Raw genomic sequence first — 17,747 nt, 5'->3', positions numbered from 1 at the left:
CTTTAAACCTCAGGTGACAACCATAGATGATCTAGCAAATATGCTCTTCACCCTGGGTGACAACCATGGTGGATCTAGCAAATTATGAAAAATCAAGGGTGTTTTTCCTCCCCTTTGCCACCCTCCACCCTCACAGTCAGTAAGATATCTTAGAAAATAGTATATATATATATATATATATATATATATATATATATATATATATATATACATACAGTATATAAAATATTGATTTCGTCATCGCATAGCTGAAGGTTAGTACTTTCATCTCCTGTATAGGTTTTGACGCCAAGTTGTTTTTTTTTTTTTTTTTTTTTGGGCAAATATCAGAATTTGCTGATTATCCCATGCTGGCAGGGTAAGCGGCCGAGCCCTTAGGTCGGGGTTAAGAGGTTAAGTAAAGTCTGGTCCACTATTAAAATATTAAACAATGAACACCCAAACATTTCTGTGACCATTCTGCAGGTGAACACCACAATATATGATGATCCCGTGGACTTTACTAACATCCTCGCCAGGAGTTTTTCTCATGTAATTAGCTCAGCCAATTATTACCAGCGTTTTCAACATCATCAAGACATGGCTGAGCTACAGATAGTAAACTTTGCCACATAAGACGTAGACTTCCCATACAACCAAGAGTTTACACTAGATGAACTGGTCCTTGCCCTTTAATCCTGAAAAAGACACCAGACCTGGACCAGACACCACCATGTACGGTATGATTCAGCATCTTAACGCTTTAAGATTCCGACGACGCGATTACGCATCATCATAAATCCAACTATTGAGATTCTGATGACTCGAATTTGAGTCATACGAAACACTATATGTAAATATATTTTTGCCTCTTATCCATCTCCTATCTGGCCATGTTCCACATACATTATCCTGTTTATCCTTTTGCAACTATTTGCTTTAACAGTGAAGAGTACATTAGATAGATAAGCATGAATAATATCGGTATTACCAGCATGTATATTTGCCAGTGTGACAGGAAGAGATATTGCTTTTCTCGGTAAAAACTAACATAAATTGCCATAAACTATATATCAATAGAAAGGGATTTTTCTGTTGGTTGACATGGTGCTTCCAAATTTCACTAACTCTAATAAGTTTTTTTTTTTTTTACAAATATTTTTCTACGGGTGTGTGATTTTTTTCTTTTCGGTTAATTTCTACTCGTCCTATTGGTCTTTTGGCTATCGTATATACCTTTTACAACCATACTGTGATTAAAGTGCAACTGCTCAGCTTTAAAACCGTACCATACTCATTAGTCTACCATAAAAAAGTTAGTGTACAATGGCCGATTAAGTACAAATATCTCTGCGTGATGATGGGCTCTGTGTGTGCCCAGCTGAATCTGGTCACAGACACAATTGGCGAAGGGCCAAAAACCTCAAAGGATTAACCAAGACAACCTGATTAAGATGTTAACATTGTACAATGAGCCTTGGGTGTCCCGAATGTTCCCAAACTCATGGCACTTTGTGCATGTCATACTACTACCCCAGAGGCTGGTCGTCTTATGAATCCCACTTCATTTCGTCCTATTATGTTGATTTCTTGTCTGTGTAAGTTCACGGAATGATTGGTTAATAATAGGCTTCTTTTTGTTTTAGAGCCGAAGAATTTGTTAAATGATGAACAAAGTGGCTTCTGTAAATACAGAAGTTCACTAGATCATTTAATGAATATGGAGCACTGTATTGCAGAGGCATTTGCCAATAAAGAATTCATGATAGGGGTGTTCTTGGACATCCATACAGCCCATGACATGACATGGCAACACGGTATACAAATGAAGCTATATGGTTATGGTTAATGAGGTAATATGCCAATTTTTTTTTCCAATTTCTTAAGGGATAGGACTTTGTCAAACTACCTTGTAACGTAACATCCGCTATATTTACCCGGGAAAACGGGGTGTCTCAGGGAAGTGTTCTTAGTCCCACTTTATTTAGTATTATGATCAATGATATTCTGTCATCAGCTCCCATCCCGAGGAATCTTAAATACTCGCTCTTTGATGATGATTGTGCAATATGGCACTCTTTCCATAATGCACAATTTTCGGCTGGGCAGATTCAACAGTTCTTGACTCTGTTCACCAATGGGCCTTGCAGTGGGGATTTGTTTTCCGTTCCTGTGCCGCTGCAGTATTTACCACCCGTAACGTACCTAATTTGTGCCTGTCTCTGGATAATCAGGCAGTACCTTTTCGAAATTCTTTATTATTGGGCCTACATTTTGATAATCATTTGAACTTTAAAATTCATGTTAGTAATTTACTTTCTCATTGTGATAAACTGTTAAATGTCCTCAAGTACCTACCAGGTACTACATGGGGTGCCAACAAATCTTTTTTAATGGTGTATAAGCCCCTCATTAGATCTAAGCTAGACCATGGCACATAGGTATATGGCTCGGCAACCAATGCCATATTGAAAACGTTGTATGTGCTGCAGAATAAATGTTTGTGAATGCGTCTTGGAGCCATCTAGTGTACCCGTGTAGCTCGAATGGAAGTGGAGGTGAATGTGCCTCCCCTCCTTATTTGCCGTGACCACCTGGCCTTGTCCTATGGACTAAGAACTTTTAGGAAAAGCAATATTGGCAACGTGGCCTGTATTCCCCTGCGTTGATACAAACATCTTATCCAGGGAGTTCGTCGGCCGCATGCCATTCGCCTCCACTTACTGAGTCAGAAGCTTGGTGTGGACCTCACTGACTGTGACAAGATGATGTTTAAAAATATAGCACCTTGGAGGCCACCCAGCTTTAGTGTTGATGTTTCCTGCCTCCCAGCACCAAAGACGAAGGCGCTGGAGGTGGAGGTCCACCACTTGTTTCGTAACATCATTGTTCATCACTTGGAGTCCCACCAATTGTACACCGATGGCTCCAAGTCGAGTGAATGTGTGGGTGCTAGTGAGTGGTCGACCGAATTCTCCCCCAGGTATCACTTGCTGACTCATACGTCTTTGTTTACCTCCGAGCTTTTGCAGTTGACAAAGTAATGGACTATGCTCTCAATTCTAGGCATGACTCATTTGTCATAATTTAAGATTCGGAATCAGCCTTTCATGTGATTGCTTCTCGCACTACGGATTCTAATGAGATCCAGGACCGCATTGTAAATAAATTGCATTCATGGAATAAGTCCTTCATGCTGACCTGGGTGCCTGGTCATTGTCGTATTTATTGCAATGAGCAGGATGACTTACAAAGTCGATGGTAGAGCTCAAGGAGACTTGGGACGTTCCTCGTGATCTATGGTAGAGTCTCTCTCTCAGAAAGAAATCAATACATCTTCTGTGGCATGGTCAGTGGACCAGACTAAATATTCCAACATGCAAGCCATACCTGGGCGACTGAGATACCGCCAACCGTCCCAGTCGCTTGGAAGAAAAAGTGTTGGCCAGTTTGTGTCTAAATTCCAACATAATAACTCATATGAAACCATATATTGAAAAACGATGCCCACCGAACTGTGACATTTGTGATGCGGTGTTATCAGTCGGTCATATCATCTTGCGCTGTCGGCGATTTATTCGTCAACGTGCTTCAGTTATAAATTACTGTGGCACAGCAGAAGTCACCTTCGCCCTTTTCACCATCCTTGGGGATGGGAATACTTTTATGACTGATAAATTGATGGCTTTCTTGAGAGAGACGGGATTGATCAGAGTGATATGACATTTTTACCGTATGGTTATGATTTTTAACGACTGTAAATATGTATATCTCATTGGAGCCCAGTGTCCGGAATATTGGACAGAACTGGGATTTTTCAAGTCTTTATAAAGTAGGGAACCCCCGGGTAGGGACCTATGAGCTTCACGACTACGAGCCATTAGGCGGAGGGCGGTACGCTTAGTACTTACCCAGCGCCATGCCTCGCCCAGCACCCCTGGGATCCAAAATATATATTGTGTTTTTCATTAGGGTTGCTGGTTAACGTTTTTGAAATAGTTCCTGCTTCCGACTGATCTGTTTGTAATATTAATGTCCTCTGGATTAAACCTTGTTCCTCGCCTGACAGTCACCAGCCGATGAGTGCAAGTGTGCAGTATCGATAGGTACTAGGCATTTTCAGTCGATGGTGGTCTGTGGGGCGAGGTACTTCACTTTTTGTACATATTATGTAAATATTTTATTCCATCTTGTGTAAGTTGTCCTAATTTGGGCCGACAGCTGACGTATATGGAAATGTTCCTGACTTGTCTGGTTCTCATTCATATATTGATGTCCCCTCTATTAGTTTGTGCCTCAACTAACAGTCACCAGGTGATGAGTGCAGGTATATATATAATGTAGAAAGGCATATATATAATGTACAAATGTGGGCGATTGTGCGTGTGTATGCGCCAACGCAAGATCGTGCTAGAAGAGTAAGAGAAGCGTTCTGGACAAATGTGGAAGTGTGCATGGAAAAGTTTAGAAGGAATGAGAGACTGTTTTTGATTGGTGATATAATGGTAAATTTGGGAATGTGAAGGTGGATGGAATAGTTGGTGAGTGGGGTGTGCCTGCTGAGATAGATGAGAATGGGAGTGCGTTAGTGGACATTTGTGCTGGGAGGGGGTTGGTGATAGCCAATACCCTCTTCAGGCATAAAATGATCCACAGGTATACATGGCGAGTGATGAGAAGGGTGGGTGGTGAACTGAATGAAAGGAAGGCAATGATTAATTATGTGTGTGTGGATGAAAGGATGCGAAGATTTGTAAAGGATGCAAGAGTGTATAGAGGTTGGGGGAGTGGACTTTCTGACCACTACTTGGTGGTGGCCAGAATTAGAATACAAGTAAGATGGAGGAATAGAAGAAGGGAAAGACGAGAGGAAGGAGTAGTTGCAAGGAGAGTGGAAAGGTTACAAGAGGATGAGAAAAAGGCAGAGTATAAGAGAGAAGTGGAGGAACGACTGGGCAAATATGAATTGGAGCAGATAGGAGACGTGGAAGGTGTGTGTAAGATATTTACAGAAGAAATATGTGCAGCATGTGATGTGGTGTGTGGAAGGAAGAGAAGACGGAGGGGGGTGCAAGGAACAGCGTGGTGGACTGAAGAGGTGAAACAGGCTGTGGCACAAAAGAAGAAAGCATACAATGAATGGATGAGAAATAGGGGCGTGGAAGAAGTTGAGAGGCGGAAGAGAGAGTTATATGTGGAAAGAAAGAGAGAGGTGAAAAGATTAGTAAGAGTGAGTAAGAAGAGAGTGGATGAGGAATTTGGAAGGAATTTGAGTGTAAAGTGGAGGGACTGTAAGAAAATGTTCAAGAGAGAAGTGAAAAGAGTAAGACAGGGTGGAAGTGAAGTTAGCAGGGGAGTGAAAGATAAAAATGGTAGATTACTAGTGGAGAAGGGAGAAAAAGTGAGCAGATGGAGAGAATACTTTAAGGAATTGTTGAACGTAGAGGATGGAAGTAATGCGAGTATAAGTGGCTAGGGGAATGGCTGGGAGAAGGAGGGAGGTGAGAAGACAGGAAGAAATCAGTAGGATAGAAGTTGTGGAAGCAATGAAGAAAGTTAAATCAGGGAAAGCCCCAGGAATTGATGGAGTGTGTGGTGAAATGCAGAAGCCTGGGGGAGACATACTAGTAGAATGGATGTTGAAGATGTGCAGATTGGCCTGGGAGGAAGGTAGAGTCCCGGAGGATTGGAAGTCAGGTATAATTATTCCCTTGTACAAAGGAAAAGGGGAAAAAGAAGTGTGTGGTAATTATAGGGGCATTTGTCTTCTTAGTATAATAGGAAAAGTGTATGGTAGGATACTTATAGACAGAGTTAGAGAAAGAACAGAGAAATTAGTTGGAGAAGAACAGGGAGGCTTTAGGAAGGGAAGAGGTTGTGTAGATCAGATATTCATTCTTAGATCTTTAGTGGAAAAGTTTCTAGAGAAGGGAAAGAAGTTGTATGCGGCTTTCATGGATTTGGAGAAAGCATATGACAGGGTGGATAGACAAGGATTGTGGAAAGTGATAAGAATATATGGAGTAGATGGGAAGTTGTTGAATGCTGTGAAGAGTATGTACGATGGTGCGAAGACTGCAGTGCGTATGAATGGTGAACTAAGTAAATTTTTCTCTTTGAAAGTTGGTTTGAAACAGGGATATGTCATGTCACCATGGTTGTTCAATCTGTACATGGATGGGGCAATAAAAGAGGTACAAGGTAGATAGTGGATGTTGGAGTGGCCCTGGTGAGAGAGGATAGTGTTTGGAAACTCCCTGTACTGTTGTTTGCAGATGATACTGTGTTGTTGAGTGAAGACGAAGAGGAGCTGCAAGGCTTGGTGGATGAGTTTGAGAGAGTGTGTAAGAAACGGAATCTAAAGGTGAATGTAGGGAAGAGTAAAGTGATGGTCTTTGAGAGACGTGAAGTTAGTGAATGTACAACGAGGTTGGATGGTGAGGAATTGGAAAATGTGAGTACGTTTAAGTACTTGGGTAGTGTGATGAGTAAGGATGGAGGTTTGGAGGGTGAAGTGCTTGAAAGGGTACAGCAGGGAAGAAAGGTTGCTGGTTCCTTGAAAGCAATGATAAGAAACAGGGAAGTGAGCATGGAAGTGAAAAAGTTACATGACAGTATTGTGATACCAACTCTAACGTACGGAAGTGAAGCTTGGACATTGTTGGAAGGACACAAGTCAAGAGTGAGAGCAGTGGAAATGAGTTATTTAAGAGGAGCCTGTGGAGTCACGTCGAGAGACAGGCTGACGAATGAGGATATAAAGCAGCGTTGTGGTGTGGATGTGGATGTGATAGGAAGCGTTATGAGGAACACACTGAGGTGGTTTGGCCATGTGGAGAGGATGGAGGGTGAAAGACTGACGAAGAGAGTGTAAGTGAGTGAGGTGGAGGGGGGAAGAGGGAGGGGGAGGCCGAGGATGAGATGGAGGGATGGGGTGGAGAGGTATATGAGAGAGGGGGGTGTGAGTTGGGAGCAGGGCAGTGAAATGTCGGGGGACAGGGCGACTTGGAGGCAATTTGTTTGTGGCCACCCCAAACGGGATTGAGGCGTCTGGCAATAGATAGATAGATAGAAAGGCTTCACATAATTATCTGCAGTCGATGGTGTTCTCTTGGTCCAGGTATTTTTAACATTAGTGTAGGTTTAGCTATATGCATATTTAGGATTTAGTATAGGTTAGCGATTTGTCTGTTAGGTTTATTGAGGAATGTTAGCTTTCTTTTTTTTTCTCTCTCTAAGTATGATACCTGGAAAAAACACAAAAGAAAAATATAGAAATAAATAACCTAATAAATAAATAAAATCATTATATATATATATATATATATATATATATATATATATATATATATATATGAAATATATATATATATATATATATATATATATATATATATATATATATATAAATAGATATAGATATATATATATATATAGATATAGATATAGATATATAATATATCTATATATCTATCTATCTATATACCTAGGCTGCGTCCCCCATGGAAAGGGAGGTAGCCGAGACAGGACGACACACTCCCAATTTACTCATCCATTCAAACACAGTCATTCGCATCTTAGCCCCAAAGTGGAGAAGGGACAGATCCTCACCTCACCACACCACACATGGGTCAACTGCGCAGTGCAATCAGTGACATCCGCAGCAGGGCCCGATAGCAGAGCTGGTTTACCCCTGCCTGACTAGCTAATCAGACCAAATGCTAGCTAATCAGACCAAATGCGGGAGAATATCCCCTCAGGGCTGCGTCATCATTTATTCATTCACAATTTCTCTCCATTTATTTCTGTCACGCACAGCCACGCTTCCTTGCTCAACAGACATCCCTCTCGCATCCAGCGCTCTCTTGACACTGTCCATCCATCGTATTCGTGGTCTCCCTCTCAGCCTTACACCTCTCACAGCAGATCTAGTTATATTTTTCACCAATCTCTCATTATCCATTCTCTCCATATGCCCAAACCATCGCAACACCCTCTGCTCAACTCTACCAGCAATCTCCCGAACATCTCCAGTTCTCCTTCGCACTTCATCATTTCGTACTCGATCCATACGCATCACTCCACACATACTTCTCAGACACCTCATCTCCATTACATTCAAACTTTTCCTCTCTGCTACACCCATATTCCATGTTTCAGCCCCATATAACGCAGTCGGCACCACAACACCCTCATACAGCCTTCTCTTTACATCCATTCTAAGCGAACGACATCTAAACACTTTTTTCATTCCTCCCAGCACCTTTCCTACTTCATTTATTCTAAACTTCACTTCTGCATCTATTCTTCCATATATATACAGTATATATATATATATATATATATATTTGCCTTAATCCCCAAGGGCTTCGGCCCCATTGGTGGATAGGCAACAAAAACAACAACAAAAAAGCTGTCCACGATTACAGGACGCATACCATGGAGAGATTGACAAGGTGGCACGAAATTACGAAAACAATGTGGGGTCCCATGATAGTGTTGTTCTGAAGTGTTGTGCATGCAAAGAATAATTCTGTACATTTCTGCCAACGTTTTATGTCTATATCTGTCTCTCTGTCTTGCTGTGTACCTGTGCGTGGAAGCATTATCCACCTTCTTTGGATGACCCCTATTCCTTTAAATGATATTTGTATCAGATTCTTTCAAGAACAGGTACTCTTACCTTCACTGACATGCTAAACCACATGCATACAGAACTCTATATGCATGTAGTATAGCATTTTGGTGGTGACCTGAATTGTCTGGTATAGGCGTTGCGAAAGTATGCGCTTTTCAGTGCTGTATTCTTGTTTAATCAGTTTTGAATAACAAGTACAGTAACAGTATCCCCCAGTACGGAAATACTGTAGATACATTCATAATCAATTAAAAAAAAAAATGTCGGCATCGGAGGTCCTGTCGCCTCCAGCTTTTCTCTCCATAAATTTTGATAATCAGTTTGGTGAATCCGCAGCAACCCACACTAGATAAATTGAAAAAAAAATTGTTACACTGAAGAGGACAGTAAGATTTAATAATCAAAATAAATCGCTTGAGAAAAAATGCGAGGGAGCTTCCTTAACCGACGAGAATATCGGCTTTGGCCAAATAATTTCATCCACGTCGTTTGCATTGGATTCTGAACAACGTACTACAAGGCTGAGGAATTCATGAGCGTTTTTACAGTTTTAAGAACACTCATCAATTAAAAAAAAGAGTATAAAGACACTCTAGAGGAGGATGTGTCCCACCCGCTTCCGTAGTGACATGACAGTGACCTACCCGCCTCAGCAGTGACGTGACAGTGTCCTACCCGTCTCAACAGTAACGTGACAGTGACGTACCTGGCGAGCCTGGCCGACAACCCGAGACATGTGTTCCTGCGTCACGTTAGCGTCCTGGCCGCCCACACCCACACCAAACACACCCACACCCAACCAAGCCGTCACGTCAGCTACATCAGCAAACTGCAGGATTAGGGTTAGAAGTGCTATGATCCGCTTTGTTTATTACAGTAGTCATAATACTCATCATTAACCATTACTTAATAGTTCTGCTCAGGTCACTATCGAATGTGTCAGATATGAACTTATATAAAAATGAATAACATCTACTATGGCCCATCGATGTATGATGCTTGTTTCCTACCCACCCAACCCACACATCATGAAAAGAGATTACAGGTCTAGAAATAAATACCTACCGGCGTATCTTTGTCCGTGATAAAAGTAACACAGGGGTCCTGTGACGAAGCTTGTAACACGGCATTCAGTATCTCCACCATCTTCACAGCTGAGCTAGTGTCGTCTGCACCTTCAGAATTATTATCCTTGTCATTATCATCACATCACTTATCCTGGAGTGGTCCTGTTATCTTCTTCAGGACAAGAGACCTTCATTAAGTTAAAATATATCATAACTGGGAGGGCTGTAAGGACATGGGGCCGCATTCTTGTCGGAGAAGGAAACTCCCTAGCTCCTCTACCTTTGGGGGCGTCCACACGTGTGCTGGACCAAGTGCTGGCAACATGTAAACAACGCAGTACAAAACAAGCTGTAAACAAGTTCGGAACAACAGCGTCCTGATCATCCTGGCAACATCATGATGTCTCAATTGTCTTGAATGGACATACTTATTGCATCATCTCTTCTGCCAGTAAATTCGAAGCAGTACCGAAATATGTTTGCATACATTTGTCCAAATACTACTCCATACATATATCTAAACATGATATCAGTTGTGTTGTCAACACACTTTCGAGAACACGTGTTGATGCGCCCTTAGCGATTGCATTTGCTTATGGCTGGTTAAGGTCCTTGTGTACGTTATTTACGCAGAGTATGGCAATACTGGAATGATTTAAGCAACACGAAGAAGCACAGTAACTTGTATTAAGCAAAACAAATAACTTAGGAAGAGGTTAGGGAGCTACCTTAACTGATGAGAAAACGGGACATGATAACGGTAAGTAGAAAAATGATTAACTCCTTTGCTTCTATGGATTCTTCGTAAGCTGAATAAAAATGTCATGTCTCAGTTTCGTTGTGGATCATCATCGTTGCGTAAAGATCTGTTTCATGGTTTTTTATGCCACTGTTAACACCAACCGAAACGTCATTACTATTTAACGGTCCATCTCGAGACCATTCCGTCGAAGTTCTTATGGAAAGTGTAATATCTTGAAGGTACTGCTTGGTTCTAAGTCCAGCCTTTTCTTTGGTGCTTCTGGTAGTGCATACCGCTTAGCTCTTGGGTCCCTATTCTCCTCAGTTAAGGAAGTCCCCTGACACCTTTTCGTATGCCACTTATTTTGCTTATTAGACCTTACTGTCCTTATCTGTTACCTAAATCATTCTAATATCGCTATACTCTGCATAAAGAACGTGCAAAAGGATATTTACCAGCCGTATCCAAAAAAAACTCTCTAAGGAATAGGTGCTAGGGAGCCTCCTTATTCGACGAGAATCCGGGCCTTGGTCATTCATGTGGCCGCTGGCAGAGGGAGGGAAGTTTGTGATTCTCTTGGTACATTCAGTCCCTACATTCAGTATTACCAGTGTCTCTCCTTACATTCAGTATTACCAGTGTCTCTCCCTACATTCAGTATTATCAGTGTTTCTTTCTACGTTCAAAATTATTAATTTCGTTAGCTTTATTGGTATTTTCAGTGTCTCTCCCCACAATCAGTATCACCAGTGTCTTAGTGAGGATGAACTGTTGCTTGAAATAATTATAAGGAGCTTTGTGATATGATGCATAAGAAGTATTGTGCTGATACTGTGCTGATCTTGTTAAGGAGAAAATATGGAAAACAATAGTATGTAACCAGCAGATCAGATTGGTGGTAGGGCATATGTTTTTTTGTTTCGTACTCTGGGCATAGACTTCACAGTCCCTTCCCAAGGCCCAGTAGTCCATCCTTCTACTTTGCACCTTCCACACGTTACCACTTCGGCGCTGACACCCACCGTCCATACTGAATACATTCTGGGGCTGTTTCATACTGGACTGGTGTATTGGTATTAGCGGGGATATTTTTTTACATGTCAGCGGGTCGTCTGACAGATCTATAAGTCTGCTTCAGTGAAATCCAAATCCTCCAACGGTTCACTCCCCCAGCCGGGATTCGAACTTGGGTCTCTTAGGATTACAGGCCACCTTTCAAGCTTTTATATTTTTTTATTTTTTTATTTTTTTTCATACTAGCTTTATCCCTCATTTATGTAATGAGTAAAAATACACATACTGACAGACAGAAATAAAACCAAGGATAGCAAGACACACCTCTACAGTATTTCAAAGAAGATTATTTACTTAGAAGATATATAAGTAGATGGACTGTTGAAGACTTTATTACCTGTCCCTGCCCCGGAGGGGCTTGGGGACGGGAATTGTTTTCATTCGGTTTGTCTGTTTGTTTGCATGTCCGTCTGTCTGTCTGTTAACAACTTTACGTGAAAACTACTGGTGCGATTTTGACAAAAATTTAAAGGATGATGGGCAATGACCGTCTGATCACCTGATAAAATTTTGGGCCATATTGGGCCAAGGCCTAGGCTGTCGGTCCAAAAATTTAAAAAAAAAAAAAAAAAAAAGCTTTTTTTCGCCATAACTCCTTTCAAATTGTCATATTGACATGAGAGAAAAATTAAAAGTGCGTCATTCAAATCTGCATCATATAACATGCCTCATTACCACGGGGGGGGGGGTCATCCCCAAGTCAGCGGTAGGGGGGGTCAATGTCAGGTGGGTCAGGCCTAAAATTTCAGATGGACATAAAATCGTCAATTTTTTCCCGATTTAATCCAAATTTGATATGTGACATCTTTGACTAGATATCCTGTTGTGTTTATAAATCAGCACTAAAATCACTGACGGGGATGGGTTTGCTGTGCCTTGGCTCTGCTTCTTGTTTCAGCATTAAAATTAATATTCAGTTTAAGAAAAGGACAAATTTTAAAAGAACACTAATGACCCGCAGTTATTCAAGATGGCATATTCGTGCGGTTAGGAAAATTACTAACACATGTCCCCTATCTTTTTATTTCCGATTCTGCACCGGTACCATAAACCTGTGTGTTATTCGTGCAGTCTATGTCCATATTAAAAAGATATAAAAAGCAAAAAAAGAATGTTCATGGGTACTTCGGAAAATGAATCATCAAGGATGAGATGCTAGGGAGCCTCCTTAACCGACGAGAAGACCAGCCTCAGAGACGTGGTGGATAGTGTCAATGGATCTAATGAAGATGAGATTTTTGTAGGCGGATGATTCACTATTTTGTGTTTTTAATTTGGTAGTATCGTGAGGAGTTTAATTGATGTTGCCATTTTAACCATGAGGAACGTGAAAGAAAGTTTAAATCTTAATGATTATTTGACACAAGGTTTAATCGTAAAGGCCCAAATAAGGTACTCTGAAAACTTAAGCCTTGTACACACCGAGATACAAAGTCTAGAGACAGTCGAGTGACTATGTGAATCGACTGTTGCGAGAAAATCCAGATGCAGACGGGCGACAGTCCAGAGACACTTTGGACACAAGGCAACTTTGTCTCTGAACTGTCTAGAGACTGTTGCTAGACGGTCGTTATACAGGATTGTTGCCAGACAATCGAGAGACAGTCCATCCACCACATGAACTTAGAAATATCAGTTTACAACCAACATTTGTCATATTAAACCCAAAAAGTGATATTCCAGTCACAGGCAAAATGTACATGTGAAGATATACATTTATGGACTCATTTTTTTTTTTATGCGAGGAAGAAGGAACCAAAGGCCATGTGCCCGCATTAACAGTTCCCTTCAAGAGAAAAACAAAATACAATAGAGAGCCAAAATCAAGATCCGATCATCTCGAGATGCCTGGACACACTGCATTTGAAAGACTGGAGATCATAGGCAGCAGGAAATACAGACAGAGGGAGACAGTTCCAGAGTTGACCTGTTGCATAAATGAAGGACTGGGAGTAACGGTTAACTCTTGCATTAGAGAGCTGGACAGAAAAGGAGAGAGAGTTTGCTGCTAGGCAGGTGCTATGTGCCCGTCGTAGAGGTGGAGGAATGCATGCAGACAGTTCAGAGGAGCAGTGACCATTAAAGTAGCGATAGAAAAGAGATAAAGATGCAACAGTGCAGTGAAGAGACAGAGGTTGAAGGAAGTCAGTAAGAAGAGGAGAGTTAATGAGAAGAAAAGCCTTTGACTCCGCCCTATTGAGAAGAGCTGTATGTGGGGAGCCTCCCCACACATGAGAGTTGTACTCCACACAGGGGCGGATAAAACTCCTGTATAGAGTCAATAATTGTGCAGGGATAAAGAAAGAACAGAGTCGGCTTAGCACACCTAATCTCTTGGAAGCAGATTTTACAAGAGAGGTAACATGGTCTTTCCAAGATCAGTCCTGAGTAAATGAAACCCCAAGCATGTTCAAGGATGATGCAGGATTAAGCTGAGTATTGTTAAACATTAGTGGGTATACCTGTGGAAGATTTTGTCGGGTTGATAGGTGTAAGAACTGAGTCTTAGATGCATTAAAAACAGCCAGATTATTTTTACCCCAGTCATAGATATAAGCCAAGTCAGACATTAGGTGTGCAATAGCCTCATCCCTTGTTTGTTGAAGTACTGCTGAGATGGGCATTGCAGGAACCAAATGAAAAGGTGTAAGGTGGAGTCATCAGCATATGAGAGGATAGGGTTGGATGTACAGCTTAGAAGGTCATTGATGAATAAAAGGAAGAGAGTTGGTGATAGAACAGAGCACTGAGGAACAACACTGTTGATAGATCTAGGAGAAGAACGATGGCCGTATACAACAGCGGCTATAGAACGACCAGAAACGAAGCTAGCAATGAAGGCACAGATAGAAGGATTGAAACCTAAGAGGACAATTTGGAAATTAAAGATTTATGCAAGATTCGATCGAAAGCTTTTGAGATGTCAGGTGTTATGGCAAAGCTTTCGCCAAAGTCCCAAAAGAAGGATGACCAGGAGTCTGAAAGGTAGGTGAAAATCGCCAGCGGAGCGCCCCTGACGGAACCCATACTGACGATCAGAAAGAAGGTTGTGATAGGAAAGATGCCTTAATTTTTTTTTATTGAGAATTGACTCGAAAACTTTCGAAATACAGGACGTTAAAGCAATTGGAAGATAGTTGAAGGGTTGGGAGTGGGCACCATTCTTTGGGACTGGCTGAATGAGAGCAAACTTCCAGCAAGAAGGAAAGGTACAATTTGACAGACAAAGGCGAAAGAGTTTGCCTAGGAAGGGTGTAAGCACAGAAGCACAGTTCTTGAGAACAACAGGAGGGACTCCATCAGGCCCATATGCCTTGTTAGTATTGAGGCCAGTGATGGCAGAAAATACATCAGCTGAAGAAATTTTAATGTCAGCCATGAGGAAGTCAGAGGGGAGAAGTGATGGAGAAACAGCACCGGAATCGTCTAAGGTGGAATTGGAGGAGAAAGTTTGTGCGAAGAGATCTGCTTTATCAGTAGAAGAAATAGCTACAGAACCATTAGAGTAGAAAAGAGGAGGGAAGGATGATGAGGTCAAGTTGTTCAAAATGTTTTTGGGAAGGTGCCAGAAGGAGTGGGAAGAATTCGAGTCGGAGAGTTGAAAGCATTTAGTACGGATGAATTTATTTTTGGCAGAGCGAAGAACAGACTTAGCACGATTCAGGGCAGAAACGTAAAGATGTGATTCAGGGGTGGGTTGGCTCTGGTACCTTTTGCAGGCCCTCTCCTTGTTGCGGACAGCATTAGAACAAGCTTGATTAAACAAAGGCTTTCTTGCGCTAGACAAAGGATACGAGAAAGGAATGTATGCTTCCATGCCCGAGAGAATGCGCAAGGCACACTCAGATGGCTCCCTGCCACGGAAGCAATAATCATTCCAGGGAAAATCAAAGAAGTACTGCCTGAGGGCCTCCCAATCCTCAGCTCCAAAATGCCACAGACGACGTTTCCCTGGGGGGTCCACAGGCTGTACCAGAGTGATAGGACAGGTTAAGGTGATAAGGTTCTGATCGGAGGAGCCCAACGGAGAGAAATGATTAACAGTGTAAGCAGAAGGATTAGTTGTAAGGAAGAGGTCAAGTATGTTGGGGCTCTCTCCAAGGCTGTCTGGGATGCGGGTACTGCAGCTGCTCTAGGTCATTAAGGATAGAAAAGATGTAGGCTTGTTAACTCATATATATATATATATATATATATATATATATATATATATATATATATATATATATATATATACATATAGCAGCCGTGGCTCAGTGGGTTAGAGCGCTCTGCTCTGACCGAAGGGTCGAAGGACCGAATCCACCCAAGGGTCATTGGTAGACATCAGGAAGGGCATCCGGTCATAAAATGCTACACGCTCCAAACCAAAGTCCTCTACCCAGGGGCAACGCCTTAGCCCTTATCCAAAAAAGGGGTACCTGGCGTAAAACTCACTTTATATATATATATATATATATATATATATATATATATATATATATATATATATATATATATATATATATATATATATATATATATATATATATACAGTATATATACATCTATATATATATATCTATATCTATCTATCTATCTCTCTATCTATCTATCTATATATATAAATATATATATCTATATATATCTATATATATGTAAATATATATATCTATATATATCTATATCTATATCTATCTATCTGTCTATTTATATATCTATAAATATATATATCTATATATCAATATATATCTATATATATATAAATATATATATCTATAAATATGTAATTATCTCTCTCTCTCTCTCTCTCTCTCTCTCTCTCTCTCTCTATATATATATATATATATATATGCATGTATATATATTTATATCTATCTATCTATCTATCCATCTATAAATATATATGTATTTATATATATCTATATATTTCTATATCTATATCTATCTATCTATCTATCTATCTATCTATATATGTATATACCTATGTATATCTATAAATATCTATATCTATATACCTATATCTATCTATCTATCTATCTATATATATATATATATATATATATATATATATATATATATGATATATTGAAAAATATATATATATATATATATATATATATATATATATATATATATATATATATACTGTATGTACAGTATATATACTTATATCAGTATCTATCTATCTGTCTATCTATATATGAGTGTATATATATATATATATATATATATATATATATATATATATATATATATATATATATATTGTCTCTGGACTGTCGCGTGACTGTCCAGCGACAGATTTAGATTTTTCTGAGACGGATGCGAGACAGTCCAGAGACCATGTTGCGCGATATTTTATCTTGTTATGTAAGCGGCTTTATACGGTAGGTTGATTTAATGTTTGAGCAGGAATCATTTCATATCAGTAACCACTTCATTACCAGCTCAAACCCAATTCACTCCTAGAAGACGGGGTGATTAGACCACCAGAAACAAAGACAAACACAGAATTGGAGAGGTATTAGGTTGCATGAACTGTGAAATAAGCAATAAAATCATTCACACATTACTTAACGCATCGAAATTCTAGTTATGCCATTAGGAACCCATCTGCCCAAATGTACTGTGGTATATATACACGTATGATTCACACGTGATATGTCGAATGCAGAGTAACCATGACATGTGGCTATACACTTACCTTGAGGACAAATTGATCCGTCGACATCAGAGAGGATTGTAGACTCCAACAGAAGCAGCAAGAAGATCCGACACACCATTTCTCCCTTCATGTAAGACACTGAATTACTCTTGGGTTCAGCTGCTGGTCGCTGCATGGTCACTGTATATACAGCCAATACCCTCTTCATCCTAACTTGGCCTCGATTTTCGTCCTTGTGCAGCTTACTTCACATAGCTCAGTGACAAGACAATACCACGGCTCTTCATCATTTCCTTTTCACTTCTTCACGACTAGCATCATAATATAATCAACCGACACAACTCAGCAATCAAGGTGGAGAGATGGCAGATTTAGACCAAGTTAGAGTAAAAGGAGTATATATATATATATATATTGCAGCAGATGTCGTGCCTTTTAATAAGTGAAATGTAATCTACAGCTAATAGTAACCCCTTTTTATGATGATTAGATGAAAAAGTATACCCACGCACCAAAGTTTCTGTCCCCCCCTCGGTGGAGGGAAGTGGAAGTAAGAGTTAGAGAGAGGGCAGGCGAACGAACAGTCGTGAGTGGTAGTTT

General features: G+C 40.4%; 1 protein-coding gene across 1 annotated transcript in view; it reads right to left on the bottom strand.

The window, feature by feature from the left end:
* The window catches only part of LOC145395277 (uncharacterized), a 38,660-nt gene extending 21,338 nt beyond the window's left edge, over positions 1-17,322 (bottom strand). The window contains exons 1-3 of the mRNA XM_080268957.1: positions 17,187-17,322; positions 9,683-9,786; positions 9,324-9,446 (exon numbers count right to left, since the gene is read on the bottom strand). Of these exons, the coding sequence (XP_080125083.1) occupies positions 9,324-9,446; positions 9,683-9,786; positions 17,187-17,322 (363 nt within the window). The remainder of the gene's footprint in view (positions 1-9,323; positions 9,447-9,682; positions 9,787-17,186) is intronic.
* Between the last annotated feature and the right edge of the window lie 425 nt (positions 17,323-17,747).

Source organism: Coenobita brevimanus, chromosome 30 (genome assembly GCF_032717465.1).
Source record: "Coenobita brevimanus isolate Jiangsu-jjx chromosome 30, ASM3271746v2, whole genome shotgun sequence".
In the NCBI taxonomy this organism is placed as follows: Eukaryota; Metazoa; Arthropoda; class Malacostraca; order Decapoda; family Coenobitidae; genus Coenobita; species Coenobita brevimanus.
Note: the sequence above shows the minus strand (reverse complement) of the source record. Positions and strands in the feature narration are given on the sequence as shown.